The sequence below is a fragment of the Chinchilla lanigera genome, unplaced genomic scaffold (assembly GCF_000276665.1).
Source record: "Chinchilla lanigera isolate Chin_1 unplaced genomic scaffold, ChiLan1.0 scaffold00143, whole genome shotgun sequence".
NCBI lineage: Eukaryota > Metazoa > Chordata > Mammalia > Rodentia > Chinchillidae > Chinchilla > Chinchilla lanigera.
Genome location: NW_004955544.1, coordinates 675,055 through 698,324, shown reverse-complemented (window position 1 = coordinate 698,324; position 23,270 = coordinate 675,055). Strand labels below are relative to the sequence as shown.

Below are 23,270 nucleotides of genomic sequence, written 5' to 3'. Positions count from 1 at the left end.
TCAATAATTTTCCAGGAAGAACTATTTTTCTCTACTTAATTGAGTTACTAATTGAGACTCTCCTATGTGTCAGATATTATTCCAGGGACCTGTATCCGTTAGCTTTCTTGTTGCTGGGACACAGTACCCAATACCCACAACTTACAGGGCAAAAAGGTTTAATTTAGCTCATGATTTGGGGGAACCCATCCCATAATCAGCTGGCTCCAAGTCAGAAACAATGTGGTGGTGGAGCAAAGCTGCTTGGTTCATGGCAGCCAGGAAGCAGAGTAGAACAGTACCAGAGAGGACTGGGTGATAAACCTTATATCGTCCTCAAGGTCAAGCCTCCATGACCCACCCAGACTTACACAGCGCCATGTTTTTTACACAGCAGCTGGTTGTTTCTTAATCCAATCAGACTGACATATCAGGATTAATGGTCACAGTGCCTGAGATGAATCCATGAATGAAACTAAGTTCCTTGCCCTCATGGAGTATAATAAGTTCTAGTGTAGAGAGCAAAACCATAAAAGTAAGTGTGTTCTGCATCACATTAGCAGGAGATTAGCAGGAGGTTAGGGATCTGGCTAAAAATATAGAAGAGAGGAAAGTGGGTTGGAGGCATAAGGAATCAGAATGATATGTGAGCGAAGGCCTGAGAGAGGAAAGGGTGAGCTGTGTAGAAATCTGCAAGACAAAAACGCATTCCAGGTTGGGGGAACAGCCAGTGCAAAGGCCTAAAGAAGCGTGCCAAGAATTTCCGAGGAATAAGGAAGCCTTGAAAGTAGCATGACTGGAGATCTCTCTATAGCATTCTCACTCTCTAGTAGAGAGACATTAGATGTCAGTGGAGAGCATGTGATTGCCACGCCGATGCCTAATACATACATTGATGCCCCCTTTCTCTTGTATTTACTTTTCCCACAGTCACGTGACACAGGCGATCCCATTTGATGACCCTCGGTTAGAAAGCTGCCAAATCATCCCTCCTGCTCCTCGGAAGGTGGAAATGAGGAGGGACCCTGTACTGGGATTTGGCTTTGTGGCGGGAAGTGAGAAGCCGGTGGTCGTCCGCTCAGTAACACCAGGTAAGGATCCAACCCCACCGTTTGGTGTTCTGGGGCCAGCTGCCATACCCTACCAGAATGACTATTGTTCACTTTCATAAGTGTCCATGCTGTGAGGCCTAACTGAGTTTTCCCAATATTGGGGTGGAGTCAGAACATCAGAGGAATAGAACAGTCTCCTCCAACTAAGTTTGCTTTAATTTTGTTTATTTTAAAGAAAAGAAAAACAAACAATAAAAACAATGCTGTAAAATTTAAAAACAAGATTGTAGGAGAGTAACAATGCTTAGTACATTGTGCAGTGTTATCTTCAAAGTAATTGCTCATATTATGAAATACGGCCATGAAAAACTGATCAAAGAATATAGACATATACTTTTCCTTTCAATGAGCTACTGGCAATTAGTAGTATAATTATTTTAACTATCGTGTGTGTGTGTGTATATATATATATATATATATATATATATATATACACACACACAGAGAAAATATGGATACATCATTTGTAGCCACAGAAATGGCCTAGTTCTTAACATTACAGATGCTAAAAGGTTGACAGTGTGCTTTATGGGTAAAACATGTGGTGAATTCCTTTGTTATAAAACGGAATGCAGAAAGCAGTGTTTAAATTCTAGTACAATTTAGTCATTGGAGTAGTTGAATTAATTGAAAGATATATACTCCACTCCTTCCCACTGGAAGCAAGATATATTTCCCTACCCCAATGCTGTTGGAGTGAAATAGGTGACTGACTTTGGCCAATGGCATATTAGCAAAAAGATGGCATTAACAAAACCTTGGGATGAGCTCATGCAGTTGAACTTGTGTCTTGAGCTACTGCCAGGGCCATAAGAAGAGAGGTTTCCGTTGGTGGCTGCTCCGTCTTCAGCCTGAGCCCCAGGTTGATCACTAGAGACCTAGCAAGATGGCAGCTTGGAGTTAAGTGCAGCATGATCTACAGTTTGAAACACAAGTGCCCAGCTGAGTCTGGCCTCAATCAGCCAGCTTGTGGTTGTCTTAAAAACCCACAAGCGTTAGAAAAAAAGATTATTAAACACCTTTCTGAGTTTTGGGGTGGTTTGCTATATAGCAAATGCTGTCTGATGTAATACACGTCAAATCCCTTATATCCTAAGGTATGATACTCAATTTTATCTCAGCCATTCATCTTAGAGTACGCAGCTGTTCCACCATCAACATAGTTGAGTATGATAGAGTCTGATATGCTTGCCTAATTTTGTGCCAAATTTGGTCTTGCTTTGCCTTTCCAGAAAAAATGTACTTTTATGATTTAGTTATTGTAGGGGTTTAGGTACTTATTGTAATACACTCATACTGGACTTATTTTTAGACAAAATATTATTGAGAACGAAATTCTCATTTGTGTCAAGTTCAACAATCACACACCGATAACTAAAACATGAAAAGAAAATATTATTCAGTATTGTTGCTCTCTAGGGTTTTGTAAATCCATAACAGAATCCAGTAGTAAAGTACTGCTCTTAAGGGCACAGATTCTGGTGTCAGAATGCCCAAGTTGAGTCTTGCCTCTGCCCCTTCTTATGTCTATTAACTTCTCTGGGTCTCTGGCTTTTCAGTTCAACGTGATTTCTCTTTTTCATCTACATAGGGGGAGTCGAAGTAGTACCCAGCTTGAAGGGCTATGGAGAGGGTGTAATAAGAGTGTCATATATATAGCAGTACTTACCATCCCATAATGTTGTTTATTGTTATTGAATTCTCAGATATTTGATCAGTTAGATTTGTCAATTATGGAAAACAAGTCAACTAGTGAACTGGTGTACATGTTTAAAATTGATTTTATTTTTTATTTTTCATTTTTCATTATTTTGATATAATGTGCTCCAAGCAGGCACCACAAATATAATCAACCACTTTAGATTTGTACTGAGAAAGTATTGTTCCCTCCTACCACTGTCTCACCACAAAACTTATTCTGTCTGCCAGACTCTTTACTTCATTGTATGTAGATCACGTTTTAGTTCTCGGTGTGTGATTGTTGAACTTGACACAAATGAGAATTTCATTCTCAAAGTAGATGTGTTGCTTTGTATTATAATAAAATAGTGTATGTGCTTTGTCCAAAAATATAAACAATATATATAGTAGGAGAAGAAAGTTTTAAAAATCACCTGAACTCCTACTACAAGAGACAACCGTTATTCATGTACACCAACAGAATATGTATATCAGACATAATTCTGTCTCCACACATGCATATCTATATAATGCATTATGGATGTATATACACAATACATTGTTCTCAGGGGGAACATGTTTTCTCTGCTGATTTATGATATTGGGTAGTATAACAGCTCTGGTTATGAGGTTCTCTAAGGTATGTGTCCTCCTAGGAGCTGACTGGAGAACCCAGTCTTGTTTTTCACTTTCTTGCAGTGCCTCATTATTCCCACAGCCTCCCACCTTCCTTGCCTGCAACTCTCCTTAGCTTCAACCACACTAACATCTACTATTAATTTTGAGGAGAGGGTAAAGGAAAAGGCAAAAAGAGGTCAAAGAACACCAGTTTCTCTCATTTTATGAATGAAAATTATGATGAAATATACTATGTCTATCGTAAAAACCACTCTCCTCTAGTCCCAAGAGATATTAGTAGTGTAACCAGATTTTCTATATGAGACAACCCAGTCTTCGGAGCAAAGGCCTGAGACAGTTCTCAGAAGGGTGCCACTTTTTCATAGTTTGGAAGAGATTCTGTGTTGCTTCTTTCAGAATTCTTGATTCAACTTGCTTGGCTAAATAAGAATACTTCCATTTGATCGAAAAGTGTAGGTCACATGAAATAATGTCCTATTGATCTGAAGTGGTTTTCTGCTCAGAATGGTTAATATCTATTCTCCAGAGGGCTACTTTGAAAACTTTTCGGTGCTTGCCCAGCATTTGATGTCTAGCCATTTGTTTGACTGAATTGCACTGACTGCTTACACATAATCCAATAGTTTCTCAAATGATTTTCCTGAACTCCTTATGTGTGCAAACACTGAATTTCAGTTCCCAAAACTGTGAAATGAATATTTTCTACCACTGATACGGGTACATGTTAAGGTTTTCCTACTGTCTTACTCCCCAGGAAGAAGACAAATTTATGCTCCAGCTTGAGTGACACATATGCTAAGTGTCTGGGTGGGTGGAGAACAACTGAATGAATATCAGTTTCTTGTTCTGGGCATGGAGTATTCATTTCAATTACAAAACAGTAATAGTGATATTATTTGAAAGGTAACGTTTCGGCTGTACCTGTCACCAATTGCCAGACCTCTGCAAATATAGTTAAAAATATATTACCACATAGTACCGTATCAATATTTGGGAGGTCATTGCATCTGTCTAGACATGTGCGAATAATCCAAGTAACTGATTTTGGGATTTGTTCAAATATAGAGGTGTATCTTACACAGACGCGGCTTTCAGTTTACGTGTCAGAAGACCTGGCATTGATGAGACTTTGAATAGTGAGAACAAGTTCAAAAGAGACGTTGGCCCTTCTGAACTTGGAGGCATCCACAGTTGTAGGCTGAGAACCAGTCCTATCTCGATGCCAGTTCTTTCACTGATGCTAGCCTCAGTGATCTCATTACATGGAAAGAATTGCAGTATTCGGAGAAACTGACAGGCACAGCATTTTGCCTGATGCCTGGCACACAACAACTGCTTAACAAACATTAGTTTTGCATTCCCTCACTGGAAAACCAACAGGGAGAATGAAACAGCCCCTAACATCCAGAGATAGGTCTGGCTGTTCTGTGAACACAAACAATTTCACTAAGTATCACGGGTAGATAGGGCCGCTCTGTGACTGTGATGGATCATGACAAAATAAGACTGTTCAGTAATCTCAAGTGAGCACAGACACAAACAAACATCCTAGCACACTCCAAACCAGGAGTATGACCTGCCATGCCCCTCTGCCATATAAGGGACGACTGCTTCTTTGTCTCAACTGATATCTTACCTAGCTCTGCCTCCTTCATTTCCCAATTATTAAGATTCTTATGATAAAATTATTCCCACTTTTAGTTAGCATCTAACCCATGGACGCCCTGACTTCCTTGCAAGCATTCTGACAGTACGTAACACAAGACCAAGTCATGTAATAGGTCCTTTTGAACACCCTCTGATTGAGATGCCTTATGATTTCCCACAGTGTGCAGTCTCTCTGCTTGTAATGAGCAAGTAAATGGGATTTTGTATGGATCCAACTGGGCCCAGGTTGTTGCAGCTTTGGCACAGGACATTAACACAGCTAACTGGCTATCCATCTACCCCATTTTAGAAGCCTAGCCATTCAGGGCATGGTCTTTTGCCTACAGCATCAGCACTAGGAGCTTGTGAGCAGTACATCACCTCCCCCTGCACCCTTGTTCAGTAACAGGGTCCACAGGTGACTCACAGGGTGGAAAGGACTACTAACCTGAGTCCCGGTCTTGCCCAAGACATTTTAGAGAAATGTGAATGCCGAAGTCCTACTCTCAACGATTCTGATTTAATTGGTCAGAGAGCAGCCTGGGCCTCAGTCTTGTGGGAAGGACATGTAGTTGTGGTTGGGTTTTTGTCTGTCTGGTAGCACCATTGGTCTCGAGTCAGGCAGGGAGAGGAGGGTTTGGGCGAGCAGCCAATGATCTTCACTTTTTTTGTTTTCAGGTGGCCCCTCGGAAGGCAAACTGATCCCAGGAGATCAGATTGTAATGATCAATGATGAGCCAGTCAGTGCTGCACCCAGGGAGCGGGTCATCGACCTGGTCAGGTAGGTGACTCATTCTTCTGTGCCCCACCCATCTCAAAGGCTGCTGAACAGCTCATCGGCTACAGGAAGAGCTTCATGTGGGCCAATTTAGGGCAGAGACACCAGCCTATGTATTTTAATAATTGAAAACACTGCTGACACTGAACTCTAATATAAAAACACATGTTCCATAAACACATTGCTTAATTGTCCACTCTGTTAACATTAAGGATCCATGTGCTTCAGCTTAAAATTGTCATCATTCCTGTTTCCATTGCTATATCCAAAGGTTGCATGTTTTTTTCTTCCTTCTAGAATTACTAACATAGTGATTTTCCATAATCAGGGAGATGAAAATGCAATGCCTGAATTCAGCATTAAGTGATGAGTAACTTTATGTACATAATCTCATGGATACATAAACATACAGTTCACTGAATTTTTCATACTTGACTGAGTGATTCATTACTGAATTTTGAAATCATCAAAGGAGGCAAAGGATTATTAGGTTGGAGCCAGGACAGGGGCTTGGTTTATTGGTTTAGTTTTACTGTGGGTGTAAGTAGTCTGTCCTATCACATTCTCAATTGTGCACCCAAAATATACTGTGTGTGACTTAAAATATATTGGTCAACAACTGCTCTGGAGGCATCCAAGCTGTGGCTTTACAGAGTATATGTCTAACATCTCTAGATGTTCTAGTATTTCAGGTAAAGCCAGAAATCTAGATGTTAATGTGAAATCCTCTCCAAAGTAAATGTTAGCTCAATTATTTTTTCAAAAAGTGTGTGTGTGTGTGTGTGTGTGTGTGTGTGTGTGTGTGTGAGACAGCTGTGGGCTGGATTTAGATGCAGATTGTGACCTCTGCTTTATAGAAATAAAGAACTTCTCTTTTTCCTCTTTTCCGTGATATATATCAAGCATCCTTTTAAAAGCCCACTGGAGTTTCTCAGTGAATTTAGGGCAAAAGAAGTCTTTAGAAGTGATCTAAATTAAAGCTAGACCTATGATAAGGACAGATCCACTTGTACTAGGAGGATGTTAGAGGGACAAAGAGGTACAGCATTTGTCTTTTACAAACTGATCTCAAACAAGACTGAAGTAGAAGTTGAAGGTGTAAGAACACTTGAAATTGAGAAGAGGATCTTCTAACATTTATGCTTGCTCTAATAAAAAGGTACTTCTCTCCTTTGGGAAAAACATTAAGTGGAATGTTTTTAGGGTCTTCTGCAGAAAGTTTCTTTCTGAAACCTAGCTTGGCTTCTGCTGCATAAAGAAGTCATGGATGGTCAGGTGCCCTTGAAAGGATGTGGAGAAGGGTAAGAAGACAGTATAATAGAAAAAAAAGGGGCCTCGCATTCAAGATGACAAAGCACCCCAATTTTAACACTGGAACAAGCTGTGTTCCAGGAATACTCCTCCAGTCCCAGGATGGTTGGGCACTACTACACTCTGAATGTTAGTATGTCCTGCCCCAAAATTTATATTTTAGAACGTAAAACTTATTGCCATAGTATTAGCAGGTGGGACCACTAGGAAAATGATTACATCATGAGGTAGAGCCCTGAGTCATGGGACTAGTGCTCTTATCAAAGAAGTCAAAGTGAGCTGCTTCGCTCCTTTTGTTGTGTGAGAATGCTCTCTGTGTGAAATGGAGCCGTCACCAGACTCCAGGTGTATTGGTACTTCTAAGTCTCCCAGCCTGTGAGAAATAAATTTCTATTATTACTAAATTACCTGATCTAAGGTATTTTAGGAGCATTCCCACAGCTGGCTGGAAAGGTTGGAACTTTCTTCATCGGGCATCCACATCGTCGAAGAACCCTCTTCCACAGGAGCAGGCAACGAGACTTGTGTCCTATTTGCCCTGCATCAGGAATGAGACCTGGCAAAGGCTCAAAGCTTTCTGTGGGCCGGGAAAGCAAGAATAGAGAGAGTCTATATCTGCAGACTTTGGGAAGTAGCTTCAGTGTTATCACTTGGGATCCCTTCTACCTTGAGACATGTGTGAGTGTCAGCAGGGACAGACCTCAGCCAGGCCAGCTCTCAGCCTTACCTTGGCTTGCATCCTGGGGTGCCATATTTGGCCCTAACGGCAGAAGTCACATTTTGTTTTACCTTAGGCACATGCCTCTGTGATGAGTTCCATTGATTTCTGTGCTTGAAGAATGATAAAAGAAATAATATATCTGTGTTTGGGTTAGCTGGGACTGAATTGCCTGCTGTAGGACAGAGATAGAGAAAAAGTTATCTCAAAGTGTGATCATTTCTTAACAATCTTACCTGGGGCATTTAGAAAGTTTTTCTTTAGAAAAAAGACTTTTTCCTTCTGTTTTAATGCATCAGGGAAGAAAATGGCATCTCTAAAAACAAGGCACCTCCGATGAGACTCTGTGTGTAATGGAATAAATGAACCATTTAAAAGAGAAGCTGGAAGCAGCATTTAGCTGTCACATGTTTTTGCAAAGTCCATGAACTAGAAAGGATTTTACCATTTTTAAAAGGTTGAAAAAATAGTATTTTTGACACCTGAAAATAATGTGAAATTCAAATTTTGCAGTCCATAAATATAGTTTTACTGGAAAACAGCTACACCCACCACTTACATATTATCTAAGAGCGCTTTCTCCTTGTAACAGTGGAGTTGAGCCCAGGCCTTGTGGTGCACCAAGGCTGTGATGCTGTCAGGCTCTCTGCAGAAAAAAAAACCGGCCAACTTCTATGAAATAATCTAATTGGTTTGTTGTTCCTTCAGCCAAGTCACATTTAGGCTGAAGCCCCAAGTAATGTACTCAGAGGCTTTCTCTTCTAAAGTAATTATGATTGCTGTGAGAATTTCATGTGCTTGACACAGAGATGGTGATGTTTTAAATGGATTGAAATTAAATAAGTGTGCTTTCTACCTTTTCTTTGGCTATTCCCTAAACCTGCTATTTGAGACGATGTGTTGATCCTGTGATAAAGGTGTATGGAAACTGTCCTCTGCTTATACACTTTTTTGATATTAAATGTGACATGAATAATGAAAAGGGAGAAGAAGTAGGTGAGGGGACCTCGGTGGGGAAAATCATACAAGCACATGGCTGGTTTCCTCAGGAGCAGGTGGGCAAGATTCGCCTCTTGCTTCTATCTGCTTTCTTCTTCTTTCTTTCTTTCCTTTCTTCTTCTTGATGAAAAGTCAGGTCACTGGACAGAATTACAAGAAAGCAACCTGCTTGGAACTGGACAAAATGGGCTTAACAGGGGGGCAGCCAAGGCTTTCAGTCTTCTATGCCAGGAGGAACAAGCAAAGGGATAACATGAAAAGGAAGAAAAAGAGCATCTTAACCTGTAAGAGTCTTTAACTGGTAGAAGTATGAGATATTTAGATCAGTTCTCTTGCTCTAACCTTGATGCTTTCTTCTTTGTGCTTGGTCTAAACATGCAATGTACAACATACAAAAAAATATATGTTTTCCCATCATGAAGCTATCAACTGCCCACCCATATGTCCGCCTTCTTCACTTCAACACACTAGTGAAAACAAAGCATTGAAAAGACACAGGAGAGTCCATGATGACCAAGACGTAGTCCTTATCTTCAAGGAATCTGAAATTTACCTTTGCTACAGATTACCACACTGTTACACTGCATGGTGGCTTTGCTTGGAGAACCATAATCCAAGACAGACATCTGAAGGTCACCCTCAATTTTCCCCTCCCTCAGTTTTCCCATCCAGCAATCTATTCTTCGGTGTGCTTCTTGGGAAACAGCAATATAAAATATCTCTATTTTTCTACTATCACTACCTTCAACCATGAGCTGTTAGACCTTCCTTCCCTGTCCGTTAACATCATCTTGGGCAGAACCCATAGGCACTTTCATTTGCTAAAGTCCAGTTTGTACCTCCAACTTCATTCCATTTAAGTTCCATTTTCTCCTCTCTCTTTAATGTACAGGTCAGGCTCAACCTGAGGAATGCAGAGTAGTGGTGGGATTTAGATCATTATACTACCTTCTTCAACTCGTTTTTAAACATCATGAGTGTTGTGATTTTGATCTTAAATATCCCCCATATGCAAAATGTTTAATCACTCGTCTATGGTACTACTAGGAGATGTTGGAACTTTTAGGGGGTGGGATCTAGTGGAAGGAAGTTAGGTCACTGGCATTATGCCTGAGAAAGGAATACTGAAAACGTGGCCTTTTCCTCTCTCTCCGCTTCCCAAATTCTATGAGGTAAACAGACCCTTTCCACTATGCACTCCTGCCATGATGCTCTGATACCATCACCCTAAAGCAATGGGGTCAAGCAACTGTGGAATGAAACCTTTGAAACTTTGAGCCAAAGTTAATCTTTCCTACATGAAATTGATTTTCTCAGGTATTATTCCCGGTGCTAGAAAGCTGAGAAACACAATGCAGTACTTGAGGTACATGAAGCTCCTTTTTCCTTCCATACGTCCAGCCCCTCTGGGGTGGAGCTTGAGTGAAGAAATAGAATTGAGGTCTTCCTGCTTTACTTCCCACTGTGAGTGCCCTCTCCTGGCAGACTGTGTTGTTCCTCTGACTAGCATTGGCTGCAGATGCACTTCATGTTATATACCTATGTGCTGGCTACCTTGTGAAGCTTGTATATAGATTTTTGGTGGCAGAAAGCAAGGGCACTCAGAGAGTCAGCCCACTGCACATTACCATCCATGGGAGTTCTGGCTTCAGCTCTTTCACTTTCTTGCTGATAGTTTTCCTGATCAGCTCTCCTGGATAAAGCAGCAGCTAGACCAGCCACTTTTTAAGATATCCACTTGATCTTTCCCCAGAGAGGAAGAAGTAAACTATGACCACATCACTGTCCTGAAAATGCAATGGTTCATTCTCCCATCCTTTCCAAGTCTTCTAATAAAGACTTAGGAAGGAGAAGGAAGAGGGTTAGGTGGGAGATGAAAGTAGCAGAGAAGATTGTGCCTCCTCTTAGACAGTCCTGGGGGGGGATCCTACTTGTTTTAAGCTCACTCTAGAATGTAGTCTTAGGGTCTCAGAGATAAGTGGCAAAGACACATATTTACATCAGCACTGTAGCTCGATGTTGTAGAATCAGGTGACCTGAATTCCAAGTTCCGTGAGACGAGAGAGTCTCATGGAGAGAGTCTGTGCCATTCCTGCTATAACCCAGCACAATGCTGCGCTCATAAGAGGTACTTAGTAAAAATTTGTTAAGTAGGCTTTGAAGAATGCTCTTTGAAAACTACAGATGCACATGGGTCCTTCCAAATTCTCCTTTAGCTCTAAGTTGTGCAAATCTGAATATCAGGTGGTGAATCCACACCTCAGAAAACATTAATTTTACTTTATTTCTTTATCAAAAATTGTTGTGTACAACAATACCTACCCTTTATATAGGGCAAGGAGCAAGGCACTGGCTATGCAGGGATCAGTGAGGCAAATCCTAGCCTTTGGAGCACTTACAGTCTAACCACTGTGAACAATGCTTCAATTAAAGTTGTCCTTAAGACAGACAAGCCTCCACATTGAACACATTGAGAAATTGTCATTTTTATAGAATTTTTCTATTGGTAAAAAGTAGAGATTCTGGATACTATTGAAATGTTAAGGATGTACTCTTAAAACATGTCCCCTTTTAATCCAGGGTAATAAATTTATCTTTATAAAAGCTAGCAAGGTACTTTCTTTTAACCAAACAAACTAAGTACAATGTTAACCAATGTTTTCAAACTTTCTAGGTCAACAATATGACATAATGTATTTTTCACTAATGAAAATAATCATGCATTAGAAAACTTTCCTGTTTGTTCCTGTAAGTTTAGTCATCTGTCTGCCATAATCTGTACTGACCTAAAAATTTAGCTGTTGTAAAATAATCCCCTTTTTACTGGGCTCCTCAGCCATTATGCACTTTAACGTCTGTATCTTACACAAGATAAATTCCCCCTCTGTTTAATAAAATATCCCATTTTCTTAGCCACTAAGGAAATTCAGAAAAACACTCACCATTTTAATAACACTGTAAAATTCTCTTTTTGAAAATTGGCATCCATTTGCTTGCCTAAATGATTTAATCTTGTTTTGTTCTTTCTTTCCCCATTGCAATATTTTCTCATGGGATCATTTCTTTGGTTTCCAGATACATTTGTGTTTCTTGTGGATTATTTTCCTTATTATTTCGTTGCTGTATTGTAGAAATTTATTATTTTTCTTGAGAAAATTAAAGCTTCTTAGAGGCCAATTTACTGCTATAGTAACCACATTTAGATTTTTTCATGCGGTCTCCAGAAGAACTATAATTGCTGCACTAAAATGGGATAAGTTCCATTCATTTTGTAGTTTTCTAAGTTGATAATTCTAACTCATACTTTATAAGGGTTTATGAGAAAAATCTTTGAAGAATCCATGCTCTGGCACCTTACTATATCCTTTAAAAGTATCCAAGGATGATTTTCTTTGGCTTTTCACAATTAGACAAATTAATTTAAAAATAACCTCCCACACTTTATTTTTTTTAAGTATGAAGTATAATTGCTTACAGAAACATTATGAATCATGTCTCATTCCCGCAAGGCTAGCCAACCTAATTAAATTCAGTGGACTTCAACAAATAGTTATTATACATTAAATATGTAGATCATGTAAGACACTATGTGTACACACAAAACGTGATTTCTGCCCTCTTAGAGGATATTTCTGATTTATTGTACAATATGACTGTGCAAGGCTGGTGGAGAGGGTAGTATTTGGAAGAAAAGATTGGTGGATATGGATGGAAAGGTTAAGGAAAGTAGTTATGGTGGTAAAGGGTAGCTGTCAACACTGAGTGGAAGAGCAGGTTTACATGGGAAAAGAATTGTAAAATAGATCTTTCCTTTTCTTGTAAGCCCAAGCTCTTCTGAGGAACACTCATTTTCCAACCTGCAAATATAGAAAATGTATTGCCTAGGTGGTAGCCCTAAACCATTACCTCAAAATTATGTCCAGCAAGGCAGCAATACAAATATACTAGTTCATATTAGACTGGATACACCCGCCTTTTCAGATTGGAGATCCATTTAAGCATATAGTAGATACTATGGAATTCCACTTGCATTTAGAATCATGCACATGTATACAAGGTTCTACATATATGAGAATATTTCCCCTGAAGCCAGTCCCAGTTGTAGAGACCTAGCAGCAGACTTTGAAAATGCTTTCTTCCTCTCTCATGCTCACTACTGGAAGTTAACACTGAAAGGCCAAGCACATAAACAACTCAGTCCTGACCTTTCCAACACACCAATGGAAGTGGAGCATCTCCCATCCCATAAAAGAGATGAAACTAGATACTAATGCTCTCTCATATCATCCTGTGTAATAGAGCAACTAACTATCCCTCAATCTACCTTATTTCACTACCTGACTTGATTATTCCTACTTATCTGGTCGATAAGCACTGTTATAGCTATGGCCATTTAGCTACAAAAGGATGTCCACATCTGTCACAAATGTCACCACATCTGTATTAACTCCCTGGGTTTGAAGAGCTATTCCAGGGAGTGGTAGGATTTTCTAATAAGAAAATAATTGTAGTAGGAAATAAGAATAAAGATCAGAGGATAATGTTAGCCAGTTGAAAGAATAAGAGGTTCTCTGCTTGTATCCTCAATAGCAACAATTCAGGTAGGAGGTTGCAAAACTGTGATGGAGGCCAAGACCAATGAAGATGATTTTTGAAAAAGCAGAGCCACCTATGCCCAGGTGGTAGATTCATGATCCCTGGTACAGACCCAGAAATAGTTGTTATCCTATAGGCTTTGCTACAGTCCTATCTATTTGGCCGTAATCCTACCACCAGCAGCATCTTTCAGCAGACCAAGGAAGAGTCACACCTATTTCTCTTTGTGCACCAGGTGTACCTACCTCAGTTCCAGGTTACGACCCTGAAGTGACTTCTCTCAGGCAATCTGGGAGCAGTCCTGCCTGGCTAGGTCCCTGCTATGGGACAGGCCCATAGGTTTGGTGAACTCTATCCCATAAATCTTGGGACCACCCTATGACTCTGTTCTAGCCTCCTCTGCACCTCAGTATGGGGATAATCCTGTGTACTCAGGGATTTCTGGGAGGCACATCTATCTGTGGCCCTTCAAGGTAGGCCTACCAGCTCTAAATGTGGATCTTAAAGTGGCATTATAACGTAGCTCCAGATGCTCAGAGCTGGAGTGGTTCTGCTTACCCAAGGATAAAAGGGAAAGTAGGTTCATCTGTGTCCCCTGGAAGCAGGCAAGTATGCCTCTGTCCAACTTCACATCCTGAAGCAGCTCGGCAACTTGATTCCAGCCATACTTGTCCATGGTCTAGAAGCACTCCTGCCTACCCAGGGGTCCACTAAGTTATATGCTTGTCCATGCCACTAGAGGGAGCCCTACAAAGCTCAGTATCTGCTATGAATTCTGAGATAGTCCTGTGACTCAGCTCCAACCTCTCTCAGTATGCTCTGGGGCCCGTTCTGCTTACCCAGGGACACAGTAAATGACCCAGAAAGAACCTTACCATGGATCTTTTGAGAGTCATATCTATCTGAACAGCTAATAATTGGATCATCATCAGTAACCCAATTATGTACTCAAAAATGGGCCCATTTCAAGTACCAACTCAATCAACCAACATCTTAGAAGTCAAATCCTCCCAGGGACCAGAAGACATACACACTCCCTCAAGGTCCTGGTCACAGCCTGCCAACCATGGATCAGACTGCAGATCCAGCAGTAGTGACATGACCCAGCTCCAAACCCACTTGACTACAATCCCAGATAGCAACCCTATTAGCATGAGAAACCAACAGAAGAAGGTTTTGCTAAACCAGTCTCTAAAGAACGGAAGAAGTGTTTCCTCCTTCAGATTCAAACACAAACCTAAGTATACATGGGTCATATAAAAACAGGCAAACACCTAGCACCAAAGGAAAGCAATAATATTCTAAGAACCAACCCAAAGAAATGGAGATCTATAAGCTGCATGAAAAGTAATTCAAAGTAACGATCTCAAAGAAGCTCATCACAATGCAAAAAAGCACAAAAAACTAAATGAATTCAGGACAAAATAACTAAATCAACTTTAAAAATGTTTAAACTGGAATAGAAGTATAGTGGAGTTGTTTTATTAAAAAGAATTAAACAGAAATCCTGGATCTGAATAATACAATAACAGAATTGAAGAATTCAATAGAAAGTTCAACACCAGGTTCAATCATAAGGAAGAGTCAGTGAATTTGAAGAAGGCCCTTTGAAATTAGGGAGTCATCAGAGCAAAAAGAGAATAAAATAAGTAAAGAAAGCATATGGGACCTATAGAACATGATCAACTGAACAAATATATGTATTATGGGAGTATTTAGAAGGAGATGAGGAAGAGACAAGGGAAGAAAGCCTAAAGAAATAATAGGTAGAAATTTCCTAAATTTGGGTAGGGATATTTTTAAGAGTAGGAAATATTTATTGAGGGAAAGATAGCTTTTGCCTGAGACAGAAGGGGGCCCTCTAAAGTGGGTTGCCCTGGGGAGAGATACTGAGTTCCAGATTCATGAAACATAAAGGACTCTAAGCAAGGTCAATTCAAGGAACACTACCTAAAGACACATTATAATCAAACTGTCAAAAGCAAACACAAAGAATTCTGAAATCAGAAAGAGAAAAATGAGTCATCACACACACTGGTACTTTCATAAGGTTATCAGTGGTTTGCTCATTAGTAAATTTGAAGGCCAGGAGGAAGTTGAAGATCTGTTGAAAGTGCTGAAAGAAAAAATGTACACCAGGAATTCCATATCTAGAAAAGCTGTTCTTCAGAAATTACAGAGAGATAAAGATATTCCCAAACAAAAATTAAGAGAGTTTATTGCCACTAGACCTCCCAATAAGAAATGTTAAAGGAAGTTTTTCTAGTTGAAATGAAAGACTGCTGAGCTCATAAAATGTGTTAAAGTAGAAACTTCACTAGTAAAGGTAAATATATAGTTAAATTGAAATTTAGACTACTTTAATGCAGTGATTGTGGTATACAAAACACTTTTAATTATAAAATGTAAAAGGCAAAATATTTTAAAACAAAAACATAAAGATATTAAATGAATATAGTTATAATAATTTGGTAATGCACACACAATATAAAAAGTTGTGGAGTATGATATCAATAGCATAAAATTGGGAATATAAGGAGAAGTAAAAATGTAGATTTTTTTGCATGTGACTGAAGTCAACTTGTCATCAGCTTTAAACAGACTTTTATATCTGTAACGTGTTTAATATAGGCCTCACAGTAACCACAAAGACAAGGTTCTTAGGAAACACAGAAAAGATAAACTGGAAAGAATCAAGGCATAATGTCCAAAAAATCAACAACTGAAATAGAAGACAGTAAGAGAAGAAGAAAGGGAAATGGAGCTATAAAGCACTCTGAAAACAATGAACAGAATGGTAACAGGAATTCACTAGAATCAGTAATTACTTTAAGTGCAAATAGTATAAATTCTTCAATCAAAAGACACAGTAGTTTAATGGATAAGAAAAATAAAATCCAACCATATACTGCCTACAAGAATCTCATTTCAGCTGCATGGACTCACACAGGCTGAAAGTCAAAGAATGGATAAAAGATATTCCATGCAAATGAAAACAGAAGAAAGCAGGAGTGGCTGTACTTACATCAAGCAAAATAGACTCTTAGTCAAAATGTCTCACAAGAAGCAGAGAAAATCCCTATGTAATGATAAAAGGGTCAGTTCATCAAGGAGCTATACCAAATGTAAATATATGTGCACTCAACATTGGAGCACCTAAATATGTAAAGCAAACATAAACAGAACTGAAAAAGGAATGGGGGCAGAGGCAGAATGCTGTGATTTGAATGTGTTTATCCACTCAAATATTTATAGGTTAAAACCTAATTCCCAAGTAGATAATATTAAGAAGTAAGGCCTTTGAGAAGTAATTAAGTTCTGAGGGCAGAGCCCTCCTGGATGGGATTGGAACCCTTATGAAATGGCTGGAGATTGAAGGGGGAGGTATTTTCTTCCTTGGACTTCCTTGCTGTTCCTCCTCATACAGTGGAATAATAGTAAGAAAATCCTTACCAGAAGCTCTCCCCTTCATTCTGAACTTTCCAGCTTCCAGTATCATAACCAATAAATTTCTGTTCATTATAAATTGACCAATCTGTTATACTCTCATATAGGACTAAAAAATGGACTAAAATGCATAGGAGGTATAGGAGTAGATAATTATATTGTACTATACCTTAAGACTTACTAAGAGAATAATCTTATTGTTACCACACACACACACACACACACACACACACACACAAATCAGGTGAATATGTGTTAACTAACTTTATTGAGATGATCATTTCACAATGTATACATATATCATTAAACTCTATCATTCAAATATGTGTAATTTTTGTTAATTAGACCTCAATAAAGCTGGGGAAAGTCATCGATAAAGTACTCATCCCATTTTTTGTTCACAAAAGACATAAACATTAATTTTAATGATATTTTTACTTGAGTAATAAATATATATGTGTATATATATAAAACCCTCTACCCAGGTTTTGCTTTAAGGCTGAAAATTATTCTTATAAGAATGTTTAAAAGGAGGACTCTTCTCTTCTGGGAATAAGTACCTCCCTACAAAAGAAATTTTAAAATTGACCAAATAACTGCCATAATCAATGTGAAAACTTTGTGTGTAACTTTTAAAGATAATTTTTAACATCTGAGAAAGAAACATGTTAATGGCATCCCAACTAACAGCGACACTGAGAGGTAATATGTATTATAAGGCCTTATTATATAATAAAGCTGCTGCTAAGCACTGTCGTATTTTAGCATCAGAACTACCTAACTACCTAACACAAATATGTTGCACTCTTGTCTGAAGTACGTTTGTATATTAACTCATTGAGTGCTTGTGATGGTGACTGAGTACACTGGTTATATCTAACTTGCAAATGGAGAAACTGAGGCATGGGTAAGTTAAAAAACATGCCCACGATCCCACAGCTGGTAGGTAGTGGACTGAAGCCCAATCTGCTCCTTAGTGAAGACTCTTTACCTATTCATCATACATTTTCCTTGCAACAGTCCTGTGAGCAAGTACCATTTATTCTATACACATTGTCGTGTGAACTCTGAGGCTCAGAGAGATTGAAGCACTTGCTCCTGGTCAGAGCCAGGAGGGAAGTGTGGAGCAGGAGGGGAAGAGAGCCATCATAAACTATGGGGCCCTCATATTCCAAAGGTGGCCATGCTTGACTGACTAATGTATTAAATCCTCCTTACATTGTGAGCCTACCAAATAGTAGAGCTGTACCTGTGCTCTAGAACCTGGATCTTATCTCACAAGATTCATGGACATTCTCCATTTTAGGCTTGTCTGTAGAAAGCACATCTCCTACCCCAAGTTTTCCAAGCAGTGCTTGATTTTAACAGAGACTGCTCAAGAGTAGCTGCTAGTTGCAGTAAGTGGGAGATTGGTAAAGTTAGTAAGGACAAAAAGAACTTTTAGAAGGGATCCATCTAAACATTAAATCTTGGCACATCTGTCTTTCTATCAGTATTTTCCAATCAGGATTGTAATGAAAAGTCAAATCATATCACGTTCCAGTGAATTTCATAAAGCAAATGGACTCACAAATGGACTGCTGAATCTGCAGCAGAATACATGAAGAAGGTCACCTTCCTACCTAATTTCAGCTGGACTTAGGTATATCGTGGTGCTGCTTAGCAAAATAACAAAGTGAGGAACATCTCCTGAACATCCAACCCATGAAATATGCATGGTGATGTATGGTACATATATTATAGTAAAACCAGCAAATAATTTTGATAAAACACAAAAGAAACAGCCTTGTGGTATGCTGACACTACAAATGTGGTCTCATCTAATATGCACTTGCAGTATACATGTTTTCTGACAATTGCAAATTACAGAACCTGGGAAGAAAGAGTTCAGCCATTTCAGAAAATGGAAAGTGTTAGAAAACATTCCAATAAGGGTAAAATAGAAAAAGAGAATTGAGTTCATAGTTCATAAAAGTTATAATGACACAAAAGAATGAAAATTAATTAAAAATGGCTTCACCCATATTATTTTAATGTCCTTAGATTTTGTTAATGGCCACCTCCCACTCACTCATTAAATTGTTCCATCATTGTAGAAGCTTTTATGTAACTCATGTGTGGAAAATGAGTGATGAAATTTGAAGAAGAATCAGAACAAATTTAAAGTAGGGCATGTTTTCAGTGATCTCATATGTTTGACATTACTGAATGTCTTTATGTTTTATTTATATTAAGAAAAATGGGAGAAGATAGTTATCAGATCTAAGTTATGCTTTGTTAGTCCTTTGGAACTGCAGATTTACCAATAATTCCCTGCCCTATCTCTAGGTAGTTGAAAAGGTGAAGGTCAGAACATGCCTACAACCAGTGTGTAAGCCTCATTTCTAAGAGATGTTTGTAATATAAGGGTCTCAGAAATTCAAATCCAGAGGCCAATTTTACAGGTAGCACGGTATGTGGATGCAGTAGGCAAGAACTTCAGGCTATTTATTCCAATGTGTAAGAAGTGTGTGTTTATTTATCTGTTATCTGCAAAAATCCAATGCTTATTTTGAATCCTCTTTCCAAGGTACTGTCAGTTGATCCCACTTTTCTTCACGTTGTATCTGTATTTAGAGGGTTTGGTTTAATGGAAGGAGGCACTGGGCATAGTATATATCTGTTCCTCAATAGCATCATCCATCTCACCATCATTTTCTGAGATACCTTTGTGCCCATTTGATGTGCCTTTGATCATTTACATAGACAGGGATTCAGTGTACATCCCTTGCTCACTACTGTCAATACTTCCTTAGCTACTTCTTTGTCATTTTGCATGCATTCATCACTCCTGAGCCACACTGAGACATAGAATAACCTCTGGGACTAATTCCCTCCAGGAGCTTGTCATCTTCTCAGGGCTGACAGGAAAGAAGACACAGGTTGCGAATACTCTTTCATTCCACGTGCTCTCTGAAGGTCCCCAATTAGCTGTTTCTGGATATTCAGCTTCCAAAAAGATAGGGACTATGCCTTCAGTCTGGTGGGTACCCACAAATCTGGTGTTTCTGCTTGCTTTAAGAGTCATCCTATTTCCCCCACCCTTAGACTAGTCCCTTTTACGAGGAAGAGTAAATTTACTTTGATTTATAGAATATCTTTTCTACATTTACCCTCAATTTCTAGAACCTAGGTGGTTACTTGTTTATTTATTTTATTTTGTTTTTACTTATTCCTGTATCAACAGTGTCCTGAAGCAGTACTTGGTCTGAATGATCAAATGGGTACAGAAATACAGATGACCAAGAAGAGCAAAAATACGAGGGATATGGGAATGGAAGGAGAACTTTTTGTGACTATTTCAAAATATCATCTTGCTACCCAGTGAAAAGACATGTGGTGTAGAAGCCAGAAAAATCTGAATTCAGATCCTACCTCTGTAGTGAATTAACTGTGTGTGACATTGGGCAAAGAACTTAACTTACATAATCTTTAGTTTCTTCACCTATAAAGTGAAGCCCTAATTTACAAAGTTATTATAAGAATTAGATTAACCACAATAAATAAAGCTCTTAGTAAAGTGTGAGCACATAATCAACTCTGAATAAATTGAAATTATTGTTGTCTTCATCAGGTTAGCATCAGCTTCATCACCATGGCTTAATGATCATGGGCAAATTGCTGAATCCTTGGGGTCATCAATTGTAGAGATTCCAGAGTAGGTGCTCCTGATAGGTGGATGTCTCTCCTTCAGAGGGTAATGCATGGACCAGACACAGACCCTTAGCATCCTATGGCTCTGCCATCTTCATTACACAGCTTTAAATTTGTCCCTGTCAAACTGGTATGAGGGAAAGAAGTCACAAGGACACAGGAAAGTTTTATAGAAGGAATATACAGCATTTCCACTCCTCTTCCCTTGACAGGAAGCCAGCGAGTGGATGAATCTACCTGCTCACGAAGCTAAGTCTAGTCATTTTGTGCCCAGGCAGTGGGAAGACCAGGTTTGCCAAGCATGTAGTCAAGCTTTGCATTAATCCTGTTTTACTCAGTGTGTTTGCCTTTGTGCCTATTCCAATGCTCAGCATGAACCTGGAAAGAAATGTTTGCAGACAGAAGTCTCAAGGTAAATTCAGAACTACCCACCTTTAAGAAGATTACTATAATTTTTCTTTGAAATTAAATCTAAATGAATCGATCAACTAGCAGCCACTGTACCTGAAACAGGTCCATTGCTCATCTCGTGTTTGTGCATGTGTTGATTTTAGCTCTGCTACAACATATGCTCAAACATCTTCATCACTTCATCAATGTCATTCACTATGTTATCTCCATCTGCCTCAGTTTTACTAACCTCATTGTTTCTCAATCTCTTCAAATTATCTGAAGCTTCATTCATGAAATAAAGTATTTGGTAAGTTCTTTAAATCATCACTCTGGGGGCTGGGGATTTAGCTCAGCGGCACAGCGCCTGCCTGGCAAGTGCAAGGTCGTGAGTTTGATTCCTGGTACCGGAACCCCCCACATAAAAAAAAATAAAAAATAAATAAATAAATAAATCATCACTCTGGAATTATCCTGCTCCAATTCTTCTTTAATCCAGTGTCAGATCATATACCAGCATAACCAGAGTCACATGGATGCCTATTGACCCTATGTTATGGTTGATACATTGTGTCAACTTGGGGAGTTTAGAGGTTTGGCTAAGTGACTCAGCAGGAAGCCAGAATGCTTACTTTGTATACATCCTGAGCCAGAGGAAGAGGAGGGCATGGAGATAATGTGAGAGCTACCCGCCCCTTAGGTGGGGGTAGCCTGTTTACAAAGTAAGGCAGGGAAAGAAGCTGCTTGCCACCATTCCTCCCGTTTTGCTCTGGCTGTTTGCTGTTCGGCTGCCATTCCCTCCTTTGCTCTTGTTGCTTTGCTGTCTTCTGCCGTGGAGCCAGCCAAGTATGGACTGAAACCTCCACAAACTGTAAGCTAAATAAACCTTTCCTTCCTTCATTTTGGACGTTGGGTATTTTGTCTCAGCAACAAGAGAGAAGTAACCAAGACACCCTACTTGTGCTTTATACTCAATAACCTGTTTTTCCCATGGGAAATCACAGTGTTTCTTGGCCTTTTGTGTGGAGCTTTAAGGGTTGTATATATGCCTTATGTGCATCATTTAAATGTGAACTTGAAGGTAAGCATCCTTGTCCTTCTTGCCTAAATGAACCAGCATCCAACCTGTGTAATCTCCCTGCATCTCTTCCTGTCATTGAGATGCAGAGATGCCATAGCTTGGAAGAGACTTGCATCTAAGAGAAGACTGTAGCTCTACACTAGGAATTTCCCAGCCAGCTCTGTCAAGTGGGACACATAACAGCGTCAGTCTTCATCTTTCAAACAGTTAGACAGAGGGACTATAGAATTTATGTCAGTCCACTCTTCATTGTACAGGTCGCTCCTTAAACAGGGAGACATTTTAACATCTGTGATCTCATCCAGCTAATGTTGGTGGTGCTCTTCTCTCAGTGTGGATGTCCTTATCCCACTGAGAACTACTGGAGAGCTTACTGTGATTGGGAGTAGATAAATTTTACCTTGTCCTCAAGGATATGCTGCTTTTAAATTCCTGTAGATGCATATTTCCCTGGTGGATGGGAATGTTCTGAGATGCAGAATATTCATGAGATGGTTAAGAAGAGAGGAAAGATGTATTGAGGAAGTCTTGGCCCTGTTCCCAAGCAATGGAACAGGTTGAACAGGAGGTAGAAATGATCAAGTTCTGCCCTCTCCCTCATGGGAACCCACATGGTGGAGTAGCAGAGACTATCATGTTTATAAACTCAGCAGTAAGGCAATGGATTTTAGTTATGAATGGAACCTGCAAAATGCAGTGGCTTGCAAGTCTATAGGATGAGGGAAAAAATGATACTTTCAACAAGATGCAAAAAGGGATTTTTGTATGCCCTTGCCACTCCTTTGCTAGCTTGTTTTATCATGCAATCAGAAGCTGCTAAAAGAGACATTGAACTGAATATTTTTTTAAAAAACGGAAAAAGGAGGCAATTATCATTTATTAAGCTTTCCTTTGGGCAACATAGACCCAGTCCCTGCACATCTCTGTGAATGGGGATAATTAGCCTCATTTACGGTAGAGGAACAGGGTAAGACAAATGTAACTCTGTACAGGACTCCTTACTACACTAGTGAGTTCCTCAATTTGCTCAAAGTCAGTTGAACAATACCCGAGGAGGTCAGGAGGTAACCCAAGCATTTGTCTGTATGTGCCCTATCTCTTGCACAGTTCCATCACTTGGGGTGAGAGAAGCTGAATAGTGGGTGACACGGGGAGCTATGAAGAAAAAAGTTAGTCTCATCTCCAGAGGCACCTCAAGGA

At 39.4% G+C, this 23,270-nt stretch overlaps 1 protein-coding gene across 2 annotated transcripts in view; it reads left to right on the top strand.

Annotated features, from left to right (window-relative positions):
- The window catches only part of Frmpd4 (FERM and PDZ domain containing 4), a 565,205-nt gene that overhangs the window by 453,871 nt on the left and 88,064 nt on the right, over positions 1-23,270 (top strand). For both annotated transcript variants that reach the window (XM_005411379.2, XM_013508190.1), the window contains exons 3-4: positions 910-1,070; positions 5,736-5,838. In XM_005411379.2, the coding sequence (XP_005411436.1) occupies positions 910-1,070; positions 5,736-5,838 (264 nt within the window). The remainder of the gene's footprint in view (positions 1-909; positions 1,071-5,735; positions 5,839-23,270) is intronic.